Source organism: Athene cunicularia (assembly GCF_003259725.1).
Source record: "Athene cunicularia isolate RWA chromosome 15 unlocalized genomic scaffold, athCun1 chr15_part1, whole genome shotgun sequence".
In the NCBI taxonomy this organism is placed as follows: Eukaryota; Metazoa; Chordata; class Aves; order Strigiformes; family Strigidae; genus Athene; species Athene cunicularia.
The window spans coordinates 1927150-1949875 of NW_020799121.1; the positions used below are offsets into that span (position 1 = coordinate 1927150).

At 51.8% G+C, this 22726-nt stretch overlaps 1 protein-coding gene across 1 annotated transcript in view; it reads left to right on the forward strand.

Moving 5' to 3' along the window:
* Positions 1-22726, forward strand: part of NOS1 (nitric oxide synthase 1) — a 58886-nt gene that overhangs the window by 28384 nt on the left and 7776 nt on the right. The window contains exons 6-28 of the mRNA XM_026859831.1: positions 263-425; positions 1674-1765; positions 2332-2473; positions 3187-3326; positions 3735-3909; positions 4943-5044; positions 5748-5942; positions 7093-7178; positions 10057-10201; positions 10621-10725; positions 11165-11223; positions 14088-14204; positions 14446-14620; positions 15034-15172; positions 15946-16024; positions 16569-16762; positions 17385-17554; positions 17797-18007; positions 18724-18811; positions 19108-19229; positions 19759-19907; positions 20507-20701; positions 21681-21799. Of these exons, the coding sequence (XP_026715632.1) occupies positions 263-425; positions 1674-1765; positions 2332-2473; positions 3187-3326; positions 3735-3909; positions 4943-5044; positions 5748-5942; positions 7093-7178; positions 10057-10201; positions 10621-10725; positions 11165-11223; positions 14088-14204; positions 14446-14620; positions 15034-15172; positions 15946-16024; positions 16569-16762; positions 17385-17554; positions 17797-18007; positions 18724-18811; positions 19108-19229; positions 19759-19907; positions 20507-20701; positions 21681-21799 (3162 nt within the window). The remainder of the gene's footprint in view (positions 1-262; positions 426-1673; positions 1766-2331; positions 2474-3186; positions 3327-3734; positions 3910-4942; positions 5045-5747; positions 5943-7092; positions 7179-10056; positions 10202-10620; positions 10726-11164; positions 11224-14087; positions 14205-14445; positions 14621-15033; positions 15173-15945; positions 16025-16568; positions 16763-17384; positions 17555-17796; positions 18008-18723; positions 18812-19107; positions 19230-19758; positions 19908-20506; positions 20702-21680; positions 21800-22726) is intronic.

The window sequence follows — 22726 nt, forward strand, 5'->3', positions numbered from 1 at the left end:
GCAGGGTGAGACTGTGGTGCTCCACATACAGCTGCTTCTTCAGGGGATTTTCATTCCTAGAATTTGCCTCTGTGCAAAATACTGACCTCTCCCATTTGCATTTGAGCATCTGTTATCTGAAAGCACACACACGTGTGTGTGTGTATATCTGCACACATGTCCTTAAGAATGAAAGAACTTATGCCCAGGTGGAGAGCAGAAGGATTCCCTGCCCTCTACTCAAGCTGGTGACTGCCGTCTCCTCTGTTCCCCACACATGCAGATCTGGCTCCAAGGCCCACATGGAAAGGCTGGAGGAAGTGACCAAGGAGATTGAAACCACTGATACTTACCAGCTGCGGGACACAGAGCTGATCTATGGAGCCAAGCATGCCTGGAGAAATGCGGCCCGCTGCGTGGGCAGGATTCAGTGGTCCAAGCTGCAGGTGAGCACCAGCACAGCTGGAGACAGCTGGCAGGTTGCCTGCCAAAGGATGCACTGGAGTTTTGGAGAGGAAAAACTTGCTCTTCAGATACCTGGGGAAGCACAGCACAGGTATGTTGGGGGTGATCAGCACACAGCAGCTACGCTCTCCTTGACAGCTTTGGGGATGCACAGGATGGGAAGTCAGCAGGAGCTGGAAAAGCCTCTGTGGGGTAGGTGTAGCCTAGGTGTCTGTCTGAAGCTGGGCCAAGTGGAAGTTGGCACTCCAGAGAAGATTTTTCAAAATCAGATACTGCTCCAATATCTTATGTACTGCTTCCAAAACTATTGCTCTGCCTGGAGAGAGACAGCAGAACACACTCATCCATGCTACAGAGATGCTATGGCAGGAGAAGATTTGGCTCAGTGCCCTTTTGACTATCTGGGAGTGTAAGATAGGAGTTGAATTAGTGATCTCTTGTGGAATCCCTTGGTATGGAGGTGACGTCTCCCTCTGCTCCCATAGCTGAAGTGCTGCTGAGCAATTTCTGTGGCTGCTTCACCCACGGTGTAGGCACTGCCTGGGGCTGAGAGGCTGGGCCTCCTTTGCTCCCAGATAAGCCTTCAGCTCTTCACTTCCACTGTTTCTTTTGGCATATCTGAACCATAGGAAGAGCACTTTCCGCAAGAAGTTGTCTTCAAGCCTCCTGTTGACCCTCTTTTCTTGTTTCCTCATCCTTTTGTAGGTGCCCCATCCCTGGAAACATTCAAGGCTAGGTTGGACAGGGCTCTGGGCAACCTGATCTAGTTGAAGATGTCCCTGTTGACTGCAGGAGGGTTGGACTAGATGACCTTTAAAGGTCGCTTCCAACCCAAACCATTCTATGATTCTATGATTCCCTGTCCTTTCAGTGGATCTCAGGCCTGACTGCTACTTGTCCTATGGCAGCCTTGAGTCTTGATCTACAAGAGACAAAGTGCAGAAACAAAACTGTTGGTGGATAAGCCAGGAACAGCAGCAGCTTGAGAGCACTGGACTGAGGAGGTTTTTGCCTGAGTAGCAGATGACTCGCCTCCCCAAAGCAGAAGGGGCAGCTGGATTAGACATCCATGTGTGTAAGGGCAGGGAACACATAATTATGGAGCTTTAGATACCTAACAAGTCATGGTGGTTTCTAGGGCTTTCCCAGTGCCGTGTTTCTTCTGCTTGACTCTGCCCTAGGAGTCGAAGCATCCTGTAGCATCACCATAATTACTTCCACTGTTTCAGGTGTTTGATGCCCGGGACTGCACCACAGCCCATGGGATGTTCAATTATATCTGCAACCACATCAAATACGCCACCAACAAAGGGAACCTCAGGTGAGCCACCGGGAAGTCACCAGGATTTACATCCAAAGGCCTCAGGATGTGTGTCAACCCAGCTCTGGGACCTGCTGACTGTCTCCTTTAGCAGCCACTGCACAACAGGGTGGTTGTAGCCAGTGCCTGTCCTGGGGAGTGTTAGAGGGACCTGATATCAGGGGAAGGTGTTCTGCTGGTCCAAGTATATCTCTTCTTGCTCTCTGTAGGACCTCAAAGGGCAGATTTTCCAGTTATTTCTTCTTTCCTATATTCTGCATCAAATGCAGAGCACAGACTGCTCTCCAGATCTGTCTGAAACCCCATGTTAGCAGCCAGCTTCTGTGCAAATCGCTGGAAACACCCCAAATTCCAGAGCTGGAGTGCACCTGGCCGTGACTTCTTCCTGTGAAGGAAATATAATAAATGCTGGGGGCTTGTCCGAGGTACAAGCTGAGGTGGCGCACACGTGGTGGCAGTCAGGGGCAGCACCCTTCCCCCACAGCACTTTGCTGTTCTTCTGGTGACCCCTGTCCTGTGCCCTTGCAACATCCTCGGCATTCACCGGCACTGCCTCTTCCTTCCAGATCTGCTATCACCATCTTCCCGCAGCGGACGGACAGCAAGCACGACTTCCGCATCTGGAACGCCCAGCTCATCCGCTATGCTGGCTACAAGCAGCCCGACGGCACTATCCTGGGAGACCCTGCAAACGTGGAACTGACGGAGGTACCGGCTGAAGCCGTCATTCCTGGGCACCATGGGTGCGGGGCTGGCCGGGGCATGCAGAAATTCGGACCATCCCAGGAGTGAGAAGGGTGCTGGGTCAAGCAGGGTTTATCACATCCACTGCAGTGCCACAAAGCAAAACTGGATTTGTCTCACCCTCAGACATTTTCCCAGGAATAAAAACTGTTTCCACACATGCAGGAGTTGGCCATAGCTGCACTGAAAGGCTCTTACCTCATTTTCCTTTTGCTGAGGAGGGGTCAGTTAGGGGTGCTGAGGGAGCTGTAGCAGGACAACATGTGTGCCCACTGCTGACCTGAGCCAGCGGGAATCAGAAATGAGATTTGCCCTATGCTGCTGCCTGCCCACACAGCACCAGTGCTCTGCTCAGCTCTTCCCAAACTGCTCTGCTTTTCTCCTTCACTGTTACAGACACAATTAGGGTAAGCAGCTTTTTCAGAGCCATGATCCTACCTGGGGATTTAGTTCTAGGCTCATTTTCATCCCAAATCCCTCTTAGTTGGCCATGGGTTGGCTGTGACAGGCAACCCCATGTCATAGCTCCCTTGGATGGTGGTTATTACTCAGCTGTAAGGGCTGAGCAGAGATGCTGTTAGGAGACCCTGCTCAGTGCCATGCGACTCCCTGCCCATAATGCTTGAAGATCAGGTGATCTGGTGGGACTTGTAACCCCACCTCTGTTTTGCCTGTAGATCTGCATTCAGCAAGGGTGGAAGGCACCACATGGGCGCTTCGATATCCTGCCTCTGCTTCTTCAAGCCAATGGCAATGATCCAGAGCTCTTTGAAATCCCCCCAGAGCTTGTGCTGGAAGTGCCCATCCGTCATCCCAAGTAAGTCAGAGTAAGCCCTGAAACTGCTGCAAGACTGAGCTCCTCTGGTTTCCCTCCAAGCCATCTCCTGTGCTTGGCCCTTCCTTCTTGTGGCTTGGGTGCTTTACCCAGGACTCTCTTCCAGGTCTTCCCTCCACTCTGAGGGAGGAGCTGGCAGACCCTGGAGGTGGAAAGCAAGTTGCGTCCTTGTCTCAGGGCTGGCTTCAATTTCCTTGAAGTCTGCCGGGACTTACACGCTCCTGATATATCCCTTTCTCTCTGTAAACAGCCCCTCAGGGTAATATTGCCTCCAGGAACTATTCTGTTCACATGTCCTTCAGCCTGGTGGCTGGTAGCAAAGTAACCTCTTCCATTCCCCTGCCCGCACTGAGGAATGACTGATTGTCTCACCCTGTTGTATCCTGGCAGGTTTGAATGGTTTAAGGACCTGGGCCTGAAGTGGTATGGTTTGCCAGCAGTTTCCAACATGCTCCTTGAGATTGGTGGCTTGGAGTTTTCTGCCTGCCCCTTCAGTGGCTGGTACATGGGCACAGAGATTGGCGTCCGGGACTATTGTGACAACTCTCGCTACAACATACTGGAGGTAATTCTCCCTCCTCAAGGAGGCCAGACACTCCTGGGGTGCAGTGGGGATGTGTGAAGTTACTGGAGAGAGGCAGGACACTGGGAAAGTGTTGCCTTGAGTGGGAGAGTATAGGACATTCAAGTGACCCTTAGGACAGTTACGTTCTCCTGGAGCTACATGGCCAAGGGTACGATAGGCTGGCAAGTTTTTTCATGTCCTAAGGGGCCAGCTGATATCTAACAGAGCAAGTGTGATGCCTGTTGAGCTCCCCATAGATTTCTCAAAGCATCTTATGGATCACCAGGCACCTGGTCACGTGTTTGATTGAGGTCAAGTGCTATGGTGGGGCTGGGTGGGTGTCAAGACACTTGGTGACTCCTCAGGGACATGTCTGCCCATGGGGACCCTCCAGCTGGCTCCTCTGGGGACTTGCCACACTGGGGACAGGGTGAGTCGAAGAAAAAGCCAATCCATGGGGAAGTACTGGTGTGGAGAATCTGCACCCACCAAGGATGGCTCCTTTGCCCATTCAAGGGGCATGCTATCTCCCCAGTTGTTTGAGACCTCATTTGGATACCAGAGGGGTGAGACCAAGTGTGTGTGTGTGGGGGGGGAGGACTCCAGGTAGAAGAAATGAGAATAAACAGAGTTTGGGAGCAGAAGGAGGTCTGGTATGGGGAGGGGTGCAAGGGTCTGTTCCTCCCAGCACATGGATCACCACCATCATCTGCTGTCCCATGGACCCACCCATTTCCTCTTCTCCTACAAAGAGCAACTGCTCTTGATGGACCTTTTCATCATTCAGCCATCTTGATGTGCTTGGGGGAGCAAGGGAGGCCAGACTGGTCTTGCTCCTGTCATGAAGAGGAAAAGGCAGGACCACATCTCAGAGGAAAGCAAAATACCAGCCCTTCATTGCAAGTGTGCTGCCCTGCCTTGCACATGCCTTGTGTCAGCCTGGGTCGCTTCTCTGGGTTCCTCCCCCCAGAGACCTTCAGCCCTTGGTTCTTGGCCATTAAAAGCATCCACCTTCTACTATGTTTTGTTACAGCAAGTGGCCAAGAAAATGAATCTGGATATGAGGAAAACCTCTTCACTGTGGAAGGACCAGGCTCTGGTGGAGATCAACATTGCTGTGCTGTACAGCTTCCAGGTACCTGAGCAGCAGGACTCCCTTTTGTTTGGGTCAGGCTTGAGGGACACAGGGACTGGATGGGACAAGTATCAAGACATCTGTCCAAGGACAACAGCAGCAGCTGATACACTCAGCTGAAATTGGGCTGTGATACAGAGAAATGATTACTTGTTTTGAGCCTTATTTACTTAATAATTGCCTTCCTAATTTTGGGCTGTTCCAGGAGCCTGCAGTGAAATTTAATAATCTCTGTGCCCTGAATATTGTAGAAACAGTGCTACCAGCACCTGAGCTCTGCTGGTCCAGAGGGAATGCCCCAAGGGGGCAAGATCCAGTCCTTCTGTCTCGTCCATGAGGCATGAATTGGCCCATGTTCTCCCCCTGCCTACACTTAAAGGTCGGTAGCAAAACTAGACCTTGGCAACCCAGCTTCAGAGGGTGGGAGTCCTTCCCCAGAGCTGGATCAGAGCTGCCCCTTGAGTTGAAGAAACAGCCATCCCATAGCATATCTACTCAGAAAGAACAAGGGCAGCTTTACAGCCTCCTTGGGAAGACCAGGGTCAACAGCTGCCTTGTGCCATCTCCAAGGGTACCGTCCTGTGGGACCATGGGCGTGAAACATATTTGGGTCAAACAGCTCCAAAAAGTAAAATCTTGTCTTTCATCTTCTGGGGTGTATTAACCCACAGCTGTTGGCTCTGCTCTCTTCTCCCCCCAACAGAGTGACAAAGTGACCATTGTGGATCACCACTCAGCCACTGAGTCCTTTATCAAGCACATGGAGAATGAGTACCGATGCCGTGGAGGCTGTCCTGCTGACTGGGTGTGGATTGTCCCACCAATGTCTGGCAGCATCACCCCAGTTTTCCATCAGGAAATGCTCAACTACCGTCTCACACCCTCCTTTGAGTACCAGGTACTGTCTGCAACCCTACCTTCCACCAGTGCTGCATGTCCAGAGGTATAGCCAAGAGCAGGGTGGTACATGGAGCTCAGAAGATGCAGGAAGGAGAGGGAACCATCTAATCCCTTCAACAAGCTGGCCCTTGAGGCAGTGAAGTCCATGAACAAGTCTAATTGGTGATTCCCCCTAATGTGGTGTAATAACCCCTTGAATATTACACCTTTTTACAGGGGAATGGCTTTTTGCCTCTTCATGGGAACATGAGACGCCTGAGGCTCCAACTTTTACCCTTGGAAGCAGGACTAAGTAGAGCTGCTCCCTTTGGAAATGCCTAATTTTGCACTTTGATGGCTAGATGAGGAAAAGACCTCGTAGTCACCGTATCCCTCCTCTTCTCCAGCCTGCAGGTTTGAGTCGATGACTCCTGCCAGCTTGGGGATCCAACAGTTTGATGGGGGGGGCTCCTGCCCAGCAGGCCAAGCAGTGTGCTGAAATGGTGCTGGAGTATTTAACACTTCAGATCATGGGAAAAAGGCCCTTAAGCAAACACACCCTCATTAGCCAACCATCCCAGCTCCTGTGGTTTTCACACAATGTGACCTTTAGTCAAGAGCCCTTAAGGAACAATCACAAAACAGGAGCAGTCTGTTCATTTCCATAACCAATCCACCAGGAACCCCGAGGGTTCCTGGCCCGGATTACAGGCAGCCGCCTGCGAGGGCACTGAATTAGCTTCTGTGTGCTTGTTCCTTGCTTCAGCTGCCTCCCCACCCCAAAGGAGCTCTTCAGAAAAAAAATAACCTGTGGGCTGAGGAGGGGGAAGGATGTGTTTCCATTTCCTCTCTCCTTTGGGTGTTGCCTGTCTTCTTTTTGCTTGTGGCCTATTAATGTTCATCTCAGAGGTGAGAAAGCATTTGGCCAGATGCTGTTACAAGCCAGCAAGGTTTTATTATATTGCAATTTTTCTGTGCATACCCTGTTGCCTAACTGCCCCAAGAAGCCCATGGAGCTCCCAGGATCCTATACAGGAGATAGAGAGCTGTGAAGAGGCCAGCTAGTCTTTCCCTTCATGACTAGAAGAATTCAGTGCTCAGGGCTGCAGATAGACCGTTCCTCAAAGCTCTGAGCACTGCCCATCAGCTGTTGCTCTTCTCTCTCCTAGCCGGACCCCTGGAACACCCATGTCTGGAAAGGGGTCAATGGGACACCTACCAAGAAGAGGGCCATTGGCTTTAAGAAGTTAGCCAAGTAAGTACCAGTGGCCTCTGAAGAGAGCTCGAGTGTTTGGCGCCGATCCTGGTTTTGGGCAGCTCTGTTTCCTCTGCTGTTTGATAGCACAACCCTATGGATGTGTGCAAACTGATGGGTTGTGAGCCTGGATCTCAGGCCACTGGAGGCTTTAGATGCCAAGAGGGACATCTGGAGAAACATGCAGTCCTTTGAACACGCAATTAGAGCACCAAAGGGTGCGTAACCAGGTGATTACCAAATGTTGCATATTGCGTCTTCTCCCAAGCTGGTTCATCCTCTAGTAAGGTGATCTTCAGTGCTTGGGAATGGCTTTCTCACTTCTTGGGGGTACATTGACTGTACATCATCTTTCAGAGCCTCCTGGGGCAGAGAGATCACCCACCACTGCTGCAATGCTGCCACAAGTGACATGAAATTTGTGTCCATATTTCTTTTTTTCTCACCGAGTCTTTACCTACTTGTGGAGCAATTGTTTCCAGGGCGTGTCTAAACACTCAAACACCCACTTTGCAAGGAGAGGAGAGATAGGAAGGTACCATACTAGTAGCAGATGGATCAGGGCCAAGCTGAGATTTGCACTTCATGGCCAGTTGCCCCCTAGTAATGGGCCACACAAGCCCCTTTCCCCCAACAAAACTCCTAGTCAGCAGGGGTGTAGGAATGAAGTGTAATTTGGACCCTTTGGCTGATCCTGGCCCAAACGCCTCCCCTGTGGGCCGTTGGTAGACAGGTTCTTGTAGGAGCTGCTAGCTCTGCAGCAGCCCTGGGCCAAGAATGGGTAGTACTGGATCTGCCTGGGTATCTGTGGCCAGGCTGCCAGGTGGCCTTGTGCTGTTTACAGCATCTCCCCACGCTTCAGTTTCCCCAAGTTGCTACTATCAGTTTGTTCCCACTCTTCAGCTGTCACCTTCTGTAAGCTATTTTCCATGGTACATCCATAAGCATGATCAGCAGCTGATGAATGTGCTCCTTAGGCTGACACTGGTGCTTGGGTCTGGGCTGCAGCCCGGGGCTGGTGGAGAGTGCAGGAAGATTAATTGAGCCATTGAGTTAGAAGAAACAATGCTTTTATTTGTGTGTGTGTGTGATTGATAAATGATTTTATAAAAAAGTGAGCATGGCAGGTGATTTAAAAAAAATCCCTATTGTTCCTGATGTAATTCACCATTAATCCTGCCTAGATCTGAGTTAATCAGCTGAACAAGTGGCGGACTGAGCCCAGCAGTCCTGAGCATTGCACTTGGCACTGGTCGCGGCGTGATTTAATACCTGTTCAGACAGGCTGTGCTGGTTCTGGCCAAATCAAAGTGTTCCCACCTGCAGTCCCTGCCCATCCTGCCCCTTCCCTCCCCTGGGGACAGAGGACACTACTGTCATGGGAAAGCACAGGGGCAACTTTAATGCACAGAACTACGCTGAGGAGTGATTGTATAGCAGCAAACAATTGCTCCTGGGGCTGACTTTGACAAGGAGGGGAGCTGCCCGGAGCAGGCAGGACATACCAGCCTGGTGGGGTTTCTACCTCTTTTTCCCTCCCCTTAATTGTTTTCCCCAAGTGATTGTCCAAACCTAGAGCATTTCTTCCTGCCTTGGCAGGAGGGGCAGGGGGAAGCTGGGCTTCTCTTCTCCTGCCAGTGTAAACAGTCCAGTGCAATCTCCATTCCCCACAACTCGTCTGAAGGGGATGCAGGAGTCTTGCTGAACTTGATCACCCAGGGCAGGGTCTGATCACCCTGCCAAAGTGAATCAAGCAGCCCTTGTTCTTGCAAAGGCCGCAGAGATGCTTTGTGCTCTCTCAACCCCATGAAAACTGTTTTTCCTTATTGCAACACACCAGGTTAAATCCAGACCTGTCTTTCTGGTGGCTCCATTTAAAGGCTTGATCATCCATTTAGAAAAGGTGAAGATATTCTTCACTTAGGAAAAAAAAAATAATGTTGATGTGATTACGAATGGTGCTAAAATAACAAACTTGCCACACCCTACCATGCAACCCAAAGCTGGCTCATGACAGCTTCCCTTGTCCCCCAGTGCTGACAGCTCCCACTGATGCCAACCCAGCCAGCAGCACTAGAATAGACAAAGAGCCAGTGTTTCTAGCTCTACATCACCTTGGTCAGGATTAGAGAGGCCAGTGGCCTCTCAGGGACCTTCTGCCCTGCTGTCAGAGCTGAGCCAGTGGGGAAAAACAGAGCAAATGCATTCAGTCATGACTGCAGTCACAGGAGGCAGCCAGCTAGACACAGCCCTGCAAACGCTCAAATAAATGTGCAACCTCTCAGCTTCAGGAGGACTGTTCCTCTGAGTAAAGTTCATAGTGTCACTGGAGTGCAAATCAAAGGGACTTGCAAACAGCTTCGTCTGACCTTCTCAGTGTCTCAGGGCTTTGTGCGTGATGTGTGGAGGCCAGGCACTTCTGATCGAAGAGGAAACCACCTGCAGAAAGGCATCCAGGTAGGATTTAAAGACATGAAGAGATGGAGAAGCCACTGTTCTTCCCATAGCTTGGGCTCTGGTTGGTCTCCAGCTTTTCCTTTGAGGTTATCTAGTCACTGCTTTCAGTGACTGCTGCCCCTCCTTCTGATTCTCTGTCCCTACAGAAAGAGCACCTCCACACTTGATTTAGCATTTTTGTCCCTACACCAATTCAGGTACTTAAGATCTCTCTTCAAGCCCCCTCATCTAGTCTTCCTCTCTGACAAGTTCCATAACTTCCCTGTTTGGCATATAACAACAACAACAACAACAATAAAAAAGATGCTGCAGTTTTGTAGGCAGGCTGTTCATTTAATAAATAAAATGGTGTGAATAGTCTGGGCTAGAGGCACTGACAGGGAAACAAGCTCTCTTAACAGGATTTATTCTTGCTTCCTAGAGCTGTGAAGTTCTCAGCCAAGCTGATGGGACAGGCCATGGCCAAGAGGGTCAAAGCAACCATCCTGTATGCCACTGAAACAGGGAAGTCGCAGGTCTATGCAAAAACTCTGTGTGAAATCTTCAAGCACGCTTTCGATGCCAAGGTATTGTACCAGCTCCCAGCCCCTGCAAGATTATGTACGTGTCTGGGTAGACCAAGGAAATACATGGCTGTTGGAAAATACATGGCTCAACACACGTGGAGCTTCCCAGCTGCTGAGGGTTTTCAGCAGCTCCCACGATATGACCTTGAGGGTCTAGATTGAAGCCTGCACAGGATTTTTTCCAACTAATACTCCTGCGGGCATTGTAGCACATATACATTGACTGGCCCTGTGGTTTGTCCATGACCCTTGAGGCTCTTGTTCTCTCCCTGTGTGGAGGTTTTTCCACTGGCACTGGCATGGAGTCAGCAAGGATATGCTGCTCCCATCCCCAGGTGGGCTGGGGTCCATCCCAGGAGAATGGCTGGTGGTTGATCTCCCCACCAAAGGCCTCTCACTCACATCTCTGTTGCTCCCAGGTGATGTCCATGGACGAGTATGACATCGTGCACCTAGAGCATGAAACCATGGTCCTGGTGGTCACAAGCACCTTTGGCAATGGAGACCCACCTGAGAACGGAGAGGTAGGACAGAGGGCAAGGGTGGGTGACTACAGCAGGGACATGGGCAGGGGAGAGGTGGCAGGGAATGGGGACTGGTGTCCTCTTTTTGCTCAGCCTGAGCTGGAATGGTCCAAAACAGGTCTGGGTGCTGTGTGATACCTGGTGCTGTGCCTGCCTGCCTCCAGCCTGCTCTGAAATAGGGATATCTACTCATTTCCTGCCGTGAGACAAATAACTAATCTGTTGTTAAATGCATCCCGTACAACTGATGCCAGTGTCACACAAAAGGTGCCAGGCCCTTGGCCAAGGAGCTACAACCTCATCAATCCCTGTACAACAGCGTTGCAGGCTGTTGGGAACAGCAAGCAGAGAGCAGAGTTGCAGCCCAGGCTTTGGTTGCTGCTCTGTTTCCTGCAGAGAGTGGCAAAACTGATGGTCTTTTTTGATTTCTTCTCTGTAGAAATTTGGCTGTGCATTAATGGAGATGAAGAATCCCAACTCCAACCTGGAGGAGAGGAAGTAAGAGCACCCCAAAACCCTCCCTTCCCACTCACAACCCCAGCAAGCAGACAGCCCCGCAGCCGGGACAGCCTGCTTCTCTGCTTTCCTCCCCTCAGAAGGCAGTGTGAAATCCCCACGCAGGTTTCAAGTCTCAAAGGTCCGAGGGATGAGGCCTGCCTGGAGAACCAGGGGATGGATTACGCAGAGATCCCAGGGAGGACAAAAGCACTGAGTCGGGCACGCCTGTGGACTCCAGCCTGTAATTCCCTGGGCTGGCATTTTAAACTTTCTCTTTTCAGCTGTAAGAGGCAGGCATCTATGAAAAAAAAAAACCCAAACAAAAACAAAACAAAACAAAACAAAAAAAACCCCAAACCCACAACCCAAAACCAACAAATAAAAGCAGGAATTCCTCCAAAATCACTGAATCTAAGAGCTGGGGTTGTTCAGGAGACACCAAAATAGTGAGACTTGGAGGTACAGAAGGGAGTTTCTACCTATGTATATGGGGGAGGGTCTGAGAACCAAATTTAACTTCTTGCATCATGTAAAAATATTTCTCAGGAAAGTAAGAATTGTTATAAATTCCGGCTGTGATGTTTGTAACATTGAGTCTGGAACTGGAGACAGTCTGGGGTTTTAGAAAATCCCCCATCAGTGGAACATGAGCCTTGAGCATCTTGTTGCATGTCCCAGAGGCTGGGAAGTGAGGGCAGCCAGCAAAGTGTTAATCATTTGGGACCTCCTTATTTTAGCTATTAAGTACAATGTATTTAATTTAACTGGGATACTGCTCTGCTCTGGAGGCTCTCCTGAGTTAACACAGTGATGCTCGCAACTGGCAAAAGACTGCTCCTTAATTAAGAAAAAATTACCACTGGCCAGAGGTACGGTGCAATTTAACCACCCTAACTTTCTGCTTGAGCAGCAAAGAGCAGTGCTGGTGTGGCTGCAGAGTGGTGACAAACACCACCGGGCAGGGCAGGGATGGATTTTTACCTCTCTGCTGCTGGTGACGCAGCAGCCCCGAAGTGGTCTCCTCACTGTGGATCATCTGATGGATCCCTGCAAGGTCTGTGAGCTGAAAATCCATCAGTTTTCTAATGGCCCCGTGCCTTAATGGGGACAGCTGACAAAATGGGATGTGCAGGCTGCCCTGGAGGCGACTGGGTGAAGAAGGGACATTTTGCATGTGGTTCTCACCCCAAGGATCTTCACTTTTTGGGGCTGGGTTGGTGCAGCATTGAGTTGGATTCAGAAGTGTCACCCGTGGCAAGCCAGGCAGATTTGAGGACAAAAGCACCTGAGCTCAGTGCTGGCTGTCCCAGTCACCTCTAAATGTAATTTAAGGGACTGGCAGGAGTTTCTAAGAGCCAGAACAGCCTGTGGCTTAGTTACCTGACAGCAAAAGTGGTCAGAGTGCTGGAAACAGTAACCTGTGTGGATAGATCAAAACAGAGAGAGTTGTTTTATCTGGAGAAGAGGACACAGAAAAGTAGTGTGGTAGCAGACTTCGCATATGGAAAAGGTGAGTGCAGAGATGGAGGGAATAGATTACTCCCCATAGCCTTCCTGGGACAGGGCAACAGGTCGTGGCTCTGGATGGTAGGAAGAGATGCTGTTGTTAAGCACGAAAAAAAGTTTTTGCAATGAGAAAAGACGTCCTGGAGGAGACTGTCTAGGGAAGGGGAGCAGAGTCAGCAGCATCTGTAGGAAAAGGCTCGAGGGAGCAGCTCCTGCACATGCACCCCCCTGGCTCCCAGCTCCACGTCTGCCCAGGGCCACAGTGTCTCGAGGAGCCTGCCAGGGTGCTGCGGCTGTGGCTTTCTGACCACAGCCCAGAGGTTTTGCTGTGATTGTATATTAGGTTCCTTGTGTCCTACAGCAAGGGTTCTCCAAGGGTTTTCTGAGGCATTCATAATCCTGCCATATTTAAGCACCCACTGTTAAAATGCAGCCCATCTTTCAACAGTCATCCCCTGCCACAAGGATGTACTCGTTTCAGCAAGAGCTGCTGGTGTCCTGACCTTGGGCCCATCAACCAAGTGGGGAACTTGGGCTTCATGCCCATCCAGACCGGTGGGCTGTGCTGCTCTGCCTTCTCCACATAACCCAGGGTGAGGACATGGCCCAGGAACAGCAGAGAAAGAGTGGGTCCATCCAGATGGAGTGAAGCAGAAGAGCAGGAGGGTTTCTGGACAGAAAGGAGGCGGCTGTGGAGCTGAGGTGGAGCACAGGGCTCTGCGACCCTGGCATTTATTTTGCTCAGGGGTTGTCTCCTCTGCACGGTGTGCTGGGTGCAGGAGGTCTGCTGTGACTCATCCACACTACTGCTTCATTGCTCTGGCAGTATATTTAGAAACCCTTGTGTAGAGCAATTTTTGAAGATGGTTCAATTCAGAAATACTTCTGCTGTTGTCAGATTTTTTTCTCCACTCCCCTTCCCCCTCCTCATCCCCTCTTCTCTCATTCCTTTTTTTTTTTTTTTTTTACTTCCTATGAGTGTAAAATCCTTCAGAATATTCCCGATCTTGTGTGCAGCCAGGGAAGGACAGGTAAAGCTAAAAGTCCTGCCAGCTCTGCATGGCTGGGGACAATGTGGTGGGCAACATCTGGGTCAACCCACTGGGAGGTGACTGGAGGACCTCATGAAACAGTCTGGGTCCAGCTTGGGGGGAGAGACCATTAGGGCTGCTATGGCTTAACCCTGGGCAGGAGCACATTTCTCTGCTCTAGCCACTGATCATGGTGCCTGCTCATGGAATATTGAGCCCTGAGCTCTAGTTTGGTCTCCTCCACAATCTGGTCCCCTCTGAGCATGCTGTTCAGTGGGAGCCACTTGCACACTTGTCACCATTGTTAATACTTGATGCCATTCACAGGAGCTACAAGGTTCGTTTCAACAGTGTCTCCTCTTACTCGGATGCACGGAAATCCTCAAGTGACGGCCCTGACTCCAGGGACAACTTTGAAAGCACAGGGCCCTTGGCTAATGTCAGGTAAGTAGGTTGGGGTGGGAGGCAGCAATTTCTTGCTGCAGAAGGGACGGAGTGGGAGCTGGTGCTGCACAGAGCCCCTTTCTCTTACCACAGCTCGCTCTTTCCTAAAACATGACGCATTTTTGCAGCATGCAGATCCCTTCATGCTCCCTCAAGCTGGTGTTGGCCATGGTGGTGCAGGAGGGGGAGATTTCAATGTCCCTCCCAGCTCGGTAGCCACAGCTGTGCCACCTCTCCACAGGTTCTCCGTGTTTGGGCTGGGGTCACGTGCTTACCCCCATTTCTGCGCCTTTGCCCGGGCAGTGGACACCCTCCTGGAGGAGCTGGGTGGAGAGAGGATCCTCCGCATGGGAGAAGGGGATGAGCTCTGCGGCCAAGAGGAGTCCTTTAGGACCTGGGCCAAGAAGGTCTTCAAGGTAACCCGATTCCTTTGTGCCCCAGGGAGGAGCAGGGGGGAGTAGGACACAGGATAGAGCAAAGTGGATGGTTAGAGCTGGATCAAAACCCAGCTTCTCCTTATATAGACTGGGACACCTGACCATCACCCTGGCCCACAATAAAGAGTTTCTCCATATTTTCATGGAGCTGATGCTCTGGTTTGAGCTGACTGCCAAAGGGTGAGCACTGTATTGAATTGCTGTGTTACCACAGATGCCTGGGGAACAAGGGCACCATGAGACATGCCCATGGCAACTGGTACAGCCCTACATTTTTGAGGGTTCCTTCTCCATGTGCTGGCTGAGGTTGATGGGACAAGGTGGGTTGTGGGGCTCAGTCAGAAAGCCCAGGGACAGCAGGGAGATGCCTGAGAGCCTGGTGCGTGCTGCAGGCAGCGTGCGATGTGTTCTGCGTGGGGGACGACGTCAACATCGAGAAAGCAAACAACTCCCTCATCAGCAATGACCGGAGCTGGAAGAGGAGCAAGTTTCGCCTGACCTATGTGGCCGAGGCCCCGGAGCTCACACAAGGTACAAAGATGGAGTCACCCTGGATGGCTCTGGGCATGGAGCAGGTGGAGGGGAAGACATAGTGGGCTCAATTGGGGGCAAAGGGGCCAAACTTATTTATTCTGTGTTAAAATCTCAGCATTTTAGTCTTGCCTTTTCCCTCCATCACATGCCCAAGGAGCATTCTGTGACACTCTCAGGACCTTCTAGCTGGTCCCTGTCTGTATCTGTAACAGAGATGTTGGGATATGATCTGATCTCCCTCCTCCTGACCCCATTTCTTGAAGCAAAGAGCTGGAAACCTGGGAGCTTTCCAAGCTCACTTTGTCCAAATGCCGCTCCACCGAGCGTTGCGGTGCAATGGCAGGTCCAGCCCACCGACACCTGGCCCCTCAGCACGGCTCCTGCAGCTGATGATCTGCCACACTGGCTTAGCTTTTCCCAAATTTGCTATCAGCCAGGTGGTACTGGCAGCAAGACGTTCATGCCTGCACATGAGGGCACGTCCCCACGCCTCATGCGGGTGGTTTCAGAGTCCTCCTCAGTCACTAATGAAAGGGACACGTGTTTGGTTCCCCTCTGGAGTTTCTGAACCCTCAGGCTCACTGAAGCTTTGCAGGAGGTGGGAGCGGGAGGGTGGTCGAGCCCACGGTCCACTTGCTATGGCTGGTATCAGCCAGCTCCGATCCGAAGGGCTGAACCCGCAGCGATGGCTGACAGCCCTGCAAAAGCCAGAAGCCACCTGCCCTGGCCATGCTCTGCTGTGTTGCTTCACTGACTCTTCTCCTCTGCAGGACTGTACAGCATCCACAAAAAACGCGTCTATGCAGCTCGGCTTATCACACGCCAGAACCTGCAGAGCCCAAAGTCCAGGTAGGAGGTGCAGCTGTCCTGGGAGCTGTGGGAATGCACCCGAGCATCCATTCACACAGTGCTGCAAATATCCCTTGACCCCTGAATGTCCCATGGATACCCTCTTTGTGCAAATTATGACCAAGGCTGGAAGCCACATAAGCCCAGAGAAGGGTGTTCCCTGCCTTCTTACATGGTGAAATCTCTGCTGCTACATAAATTAGCCTGCTGTCTGTAAGGATGAGAAGATGGGTGGCCACACTTGTGGATGCATGGGGTGCATGCAAAGAAATGATAAAATTGTTGAAGCAAGAGATTAAACTGTTTTATTTCCTTTTTTTTTTTTAAAAAAAAAAAAAAGTCCCTCAGGATGAGTCTGGTGGGAGGAGGCAGGCTCTGCAGTGTCCTTTCTAGCTCCCTGCTTCGACTTTAGTGACTACTCAGTGAGGCACCAGGGCTTGGACATGCCACCACTGCCCAGCACACCCAGAGGCTCCTGAGGCCAGAGTTCAGCGGCTCCCTGAAGGACTCCCCAAAACCACTTATTTTTCTCCTTTCCCTGTAGCCGCTTGACAATTTTCCTGCGCCTCCACACCAATGGACACCAGGAACTGCAGTACCTGCCCGGGGACCACCTGGGCGTGTTTCCTGGGAACCATGAAGACTTGGTCAATGCCCTGATTGACAGGCTTGAAGATGCCCCTCCGGCCAACCAATTGGTGAAGGTGGAGCTCCTGGAGGAGAGGAACACAGCTCTAGGTAACCAGGGCCATCTCACCATAGAGGTGTCCTCTCTCCTTCTCGCTCATCAAGTAGCAGTTCTTGTAGCTCCTCAGGGAAGTAGGTGGCCCCTTGGAGAAATTATTTCCCACTTCACAGATGTGTTTACCTGGATTGGGAGCACCTTCTTCAACCTTGCTCTGCCCAGAGCACCTGCTCATCTGCACTGGGCTGTAAAGCAAGGGTGTGAAGGGTTAGCAGGGCCCTGGGGAAGATATTTCCTTATTCTTCAGAAAAATTAAAGGTGTTTATATTCTCATGGGAAAATCAATGTCTAGGACTGGAAAGAAGAGTTAAGGGATCTTAATGGACCATTCCAATTCAGGGATAAGTCTGATATCCTACTGCTATGCACAGTGTAACAAGGAATGAAAACAGTATTAACTCAGAGTGACCAAGGCTGATGGTGGTGGAGTATCAGACTCATATTTGTGCTCATTGTACAGCATCCCACTTGCAGCATGAGGATATCTCACTCTTCTTTCCAGCTCTTCATCATTCACTGTGTCAGAGCTGGTAAGGGGAATAAAAGCAAGGATTTGTCCACCTTGGCTCTTATGCTCACCTGATCCCATGGTTGTGCTGAATTCCCTCCTGGCAGGTGTCATCAGTAACTGGACAGATGAGAACCGTGTCCCACCATGCACCATCTTCCAGGCTTTTAAGTACTATTTGGACATCACCACTCCTCCCACACCCCTGCTGCTGCAGCAGTTTGCTTTGTTGGCCACCAGTGACAAGGAGAAGAAACGTCTGCAGGTTCTTAGCAAGGTAAAGCCTCAGACCCCAAACCCCATTTCTTCAAGGTCCTGGGGACAAGCACAATCACAAGGCATTTTCACCCCACACTGTGGTTAGGCTGAGTCTCTACCCTTAACAGCAGAGCTCCTCCTGCTTGCCTTCACTGCCACCCACCCCAGCTTTGCCATAGGCCTGGTGGGACATCAGTTGAGGCATCTGGCTTGGAAGAGGTCGACGCTGCAGCTCTCTCCTCCCTCCCTCCCTCATTGCAGGGCTTGCAGGAGTATGAGGAATGGAAGTGGTCCAAGAATCCTACCATAGTGGAGGTGCTGGAGGAGTTCCCCTCTGTGCAGATGCCTTCCACACTGCTGCTCACACAGCTCCCCCTCCTCCAACCACGCTACTACTCCATCAGTTCCTCCCCAGAGATGTACCCAGGCGAGGTCCACCTCACCGTGGCAGTGGTGTCCTACCGCACAAGAGGTACCATGCTCATGCAGGGGTCAGTGGAGACAGGCTTGGTGTGGGGAGCATTAGCACATGGGCAACACCACAAGGTCTTTGGCAGAGAGATGTTGTTTTAAAGCCTTTCTACCTGCTGCAGTGACTAGATTCCTTTCACCCATGACACTGCTGTCCCATGTTATGGTGGATGGCCATCCATCAAAGGGGAGTGTGTTGCAGTGATGCCAGGTCTGGGTCAGGTGCCAACAGACTAGCCATGGTGGCTCCAAGCTCCATGTAGGATCATGTTTGCCCACACCACAGTCCGCATTGCCACAACTAGTCAAATTTCTGTACCTGTGCAAGCACTGATGTGTTCAAGCAGCCCTGGTATAGAGGGACACAGCCCCAGCACCCCTGCAACAAGTAGGACACAGGTGAAGACACTGGCCATTCATCTGGGGCTGCCATGGAGGGCTTGTGTCTGGAAGCACCACAGCATGATGCTGCTTTCTGCCAAAAAGGACCAAAGAGAAGTTGGGTGCTTCCTAAGTATTGTGGACATCCAGCTATCCCAGGGCTGGGTCCTGTGTGAACTTGGGTAGCTCCACAGAGGGCTACCTCTATGGATGCAGAGATACTAAATGTTTCAGTGTGGTGTTCATGTGGGATGTATCAGGCAGGGTTTCAGAAAGGAAAATAATTGGAGTAGCTGGCAGTGTGCCACGTATAGACCTCCTTCCCTCCTGCCCTAGATGGAGAAGGACCAATCCACCACGGAGTCTGCTCCTCTTGGCTCAATCGGATACAGACCGATGAAATAGTGCCCTGTTTTGTAAGAGGGTAAGTGGTCCATGCAAGGCAAGGTGTGAAAAAGATGGGGTGAGCCCTCTTGCAGGATGAGCTCTTTGCCCTCAGTTCTTCTTTGCAAAGTAGTAAGGGTGCAGGGAAAACAGGGCTGGATTTGTGAGCAAATGGGTCCCTCTCAGATGCAGTTCTTCTGCACTAAAATGTCACTTTATGGGATTTCACCTCGTTTCCTCCCCCTCCCTCTCTGGGTGGTGTCTTGGCTTGCTGTGGGCAGAGGCAAGGGAGAGAACATCCTGCTTGGGTGTAACTGGCATGTTCGATGCGTGCAGTGCGCCCGGGTTCCACCTGCCCCAGGATCCCCAGGTGCCCTGCATCCTCATCGGCCCCGGCACCGGCATCGCCCCTTTCCGGAGCTTCTGGCAGCAGCGGCTTTTTGAAATTCAGCACAAAGGTGGGTCGATGCTTTTTCCTCCTGTTTCTCATCTCAAGCAGTGCTTGGGAACCCTGGGCTGGTGGTGTGGGGAGTGAGGGGCAGTGTCCTGCCCGGGCTGCCCTGGAAGGCAAAGGGCTTCTCAAAGCAGCAGCTGTCCCAGGTGCAGGCTTGGAGGTCAGCCCAAACTCCCAAAGCAAATTCCATTAAAATCTCCACATAAAATTTCACAGAACGATAGTGCTGGCATCGTTTTTATGTAAAATACACATTTTTCACTGCTCATTTACACTGTTTAGAAAAAAAAGTTTCATTTTTCCCCAAAACCTGGCACAAGTGCCCCTGCCGTGTGACCCCAGGCCATGCACTGGCTCAGACAGTGCATTAACTCCTCTTTGCTGGTTTTCCCTCCCTCCCAGTTTGGCTAGGGAAGGCTCCTGGCACTCCTGTGCATGGTGCTGGGGCTGCTGGCAGATCTGGAGGGAGATGGCTTGCAGAAAGTGGGTATGAGTGGTCCCCAGGCTAAGTGCTTCCCCCATCTCTCCCCCAGGTCTGAAGCCTTGTCCTATGGTCCTGGTCTTTGGCTGCCGGCAGGCCAGGATTGACCACATTTACAAAGAGGAGACACTCTTTGCCAAAACCCAAGGTGTCTTCAGAGAGCTGTACACAGCCTACTCCCGGGAACCGGACAAACCAAAGGTGCGTAGCAGGCACTGCTGTGGCCCTGGTGTGCAGCCCTGGGTGGCCACGGCCAGCCAGCACAGCATGGAGATGCTGGTTCCTTGGCACAGCCACAGGGGTTCATGCCCTGGGGCACTCTGGTTGCATAAGCATGCGGGATCATGCCCTTCCCAGTGGAGCCCTGTTCCCAGGGCGCATCGCCATGCCTGCACCAGCCTGAATATGTGCCCACATTGCTCATGCTTTTCCCTGGAGGACTGTAGCCTTCCTCACCAGGCAGAGGCAGATGAGGAGGGCAAAGGCACATCTTCCCACGCAGGTGGGCAAGGAGGGATGTCACCCGGTTGGGGTAGCCCAGAACCAGCGCAAACATCTGGTCTGAATTCCCACTGCCACCTGAGCAGGCCTGGCAATGAGGTATATGGTGAAGCTGTGAAAATGCAAGAGAGAAGCGATACTTTGCTGCTTTCCCCATCTCTTTTCTATCATTGTGGGTGCTGTGAGGCGCAGGCATGCTCCTTGAAGGCAGCTGGTGCACACAAAGCTGGCTGGAGCACACAGGTGGATAGGGCTGAGAAGCTGTAGTTAATCTCAGCTCCCACCTCCTCCTCCCTCAGAAATACGTGCAGGACGTGTTACAGGAGCAGCTGGCCCAAACCGTGTTCAAAGCACTGAAGGAGCAGGGAGGCCACATCTACGTCTGCGGGGATGTCACCATGGCTGGGGACGTCCTCAAGACCGTTCAGCGCATCGTGAGGCAGCAGGGCCAGCTGTCAGTGGAGGAGGCAGGCGCTTTCATCAGCAAGCTGCGGGTGAGTGGCGTCTGCACCACCAGACACCGCGCAAGCTCCTGCCACGGGCGCTGCACCTGGTGCCTCCTCCTGCAGAGCGGGCAGCACCGAGGTGACGGGTGCTGGCGGGGATTGCGGCTCTCACCCACGCCACCTGCACTCAGGCAAGGTTGGGAGCGTGATCTTCCCAAGATTTGGGTGTGCAGTGGAAGGCACCTTGTTTTGCAGGATCTCTGCTCCTGGCTGCTTCCCCCTCAGCCCACACTGGGCTCCTGTGATGAGCATGATGCTGTGCTGAGCATTGATACAAGATCTTTCGGGCACCTTTGGTAGCCTAGACAGGCCTTTTCACCTGGTGAAGTCCACGCTGTCCCTCCATCATTGCAGCAAGTTAGCAGGGCAGACTGTGCATCCCCCTCCCAAAATCTCTGTCCCTGGGGCTGGCTGACTGCTGCCCCTGGGCAAACACATGCTGCAGATAGTGCAGCTGCAGCAGAAGTGAGCTCAGTTTGGGACACAGGCCTGAGGATGGATGCTTGAATAGTTCTGCTTCTGCCCCAGAGGACAACTCAACCCAATTCCTGCAAGACTGTCCCTCTGAACCATGGCCCCACACTCCATCCAGGGGCTGAGGGAGCCCAAAGCCATGTTTTTGACTGGTTTTCAAGGAAAAACTCTTGTACATAGGCTGGCCTCGGGCTACTTGTCCCTTTGACGGGCAGACTGGCCCTGGGTTGCCAGCAGTTGAGGAGGTTTAATGCACCGAGCAGCTCTGCCACTGCCCCACAGTGTGACCTTGCAAGGTCATTTCACCTCCCTGCTTGTTCCTGACCCTCTGCCCTGCCTGTCCCACCAGCTCTTGTGGCAGGCTCAGAATATTTGCTGTGTATCTGGTACCTACCCACAACACAAGAGCTTTCTGGTGCCACAGCAATACCAACTGTTTGTAAATACTCTTTTTTTTTTTTTCCTATTGCCCCTCTCCCATCCCTTGTTTCAGGATGACAGCCGGTACCACGAGGATATTTTTGGAGTCACCCTGCGTACGTACGAAGTGACTAACCGCCTTAGATCTGAGTCTATTGCATTCATTGAGGAGAGCAAAAAGGATACGGATGAGTGAGTTGACATGTTTATTTTAGCCCCTGCAGTCATCTCCCAAGCGCGTGGGCTGCGGGATGGGGAAGGGAGCTTTAACTTTTGCACACGTGATCCTTCTTAAAGCAGAGGCTGAGAAAAGGAATTTGATGTTTGCACTGGAAGCAGAAGCTGCTGCCTGGCAGCATCTCTGAAATAGCTGTCACCTCGCTAGGACAAATTCCCACCGACCTTTCCAGGTTATTGCACCCACTGTACCAGTGTGCTCAGACCTGACAGTTCCGTACAAATGGTAATGCAAAGCACAGGAGTCCTGCCCGCTGCCTGCCTCTGCTCCCTGCCAGCGAGCCAGCGGATGACGGGCTGGAAGGTCTGCAGGACCCGTGGCGAGGGGTGGCTCTCCCCAGCTCCAGTGCCGGCTGCAGGGGGGCCTGGCTGGCTCCAGAGGTGCAGACAGCAGGTACCCATGGTGGGAGAGGTCTCCAGGCTGCTGCATGCCCAGTTAGGAAAGATCTAGAGACTTTTCTTTCCACTGTTGTAAAAACAACCCAAAGAAGTAAAAACTCTTGACATTTGCTATGTTTGTTTCTGCTCTACCATGTTCTGCCATTTGCTCATCTCTGTCGAGGTGAGATTTTCCCTGGCTGAGCAGAAGGATTATTTAAGATAAAGGATGGGCAGCTGCATAGATATTTCTCCTTGTCCTGGCCCTCGGTAGCCTGGGCTACAATCCTTTCCCTGCACTCCTGGCTGTGCCACGTAGTGCCTGGCTGACCCAGAGTGGGTTTTCCAACACCCCTGAGGTTTGGTAGGAATTTTTCTCTGATGCAGCACATACTCTGGGGTCTGCACTGTATACAGGGTGCCTCAGTTTGCCACCTCTAGGTAGGGATAAGGGTTAGCTACCTGCTCACCTCAGCCAGCTGCAAAGGGCTCTGTAAATCCCTG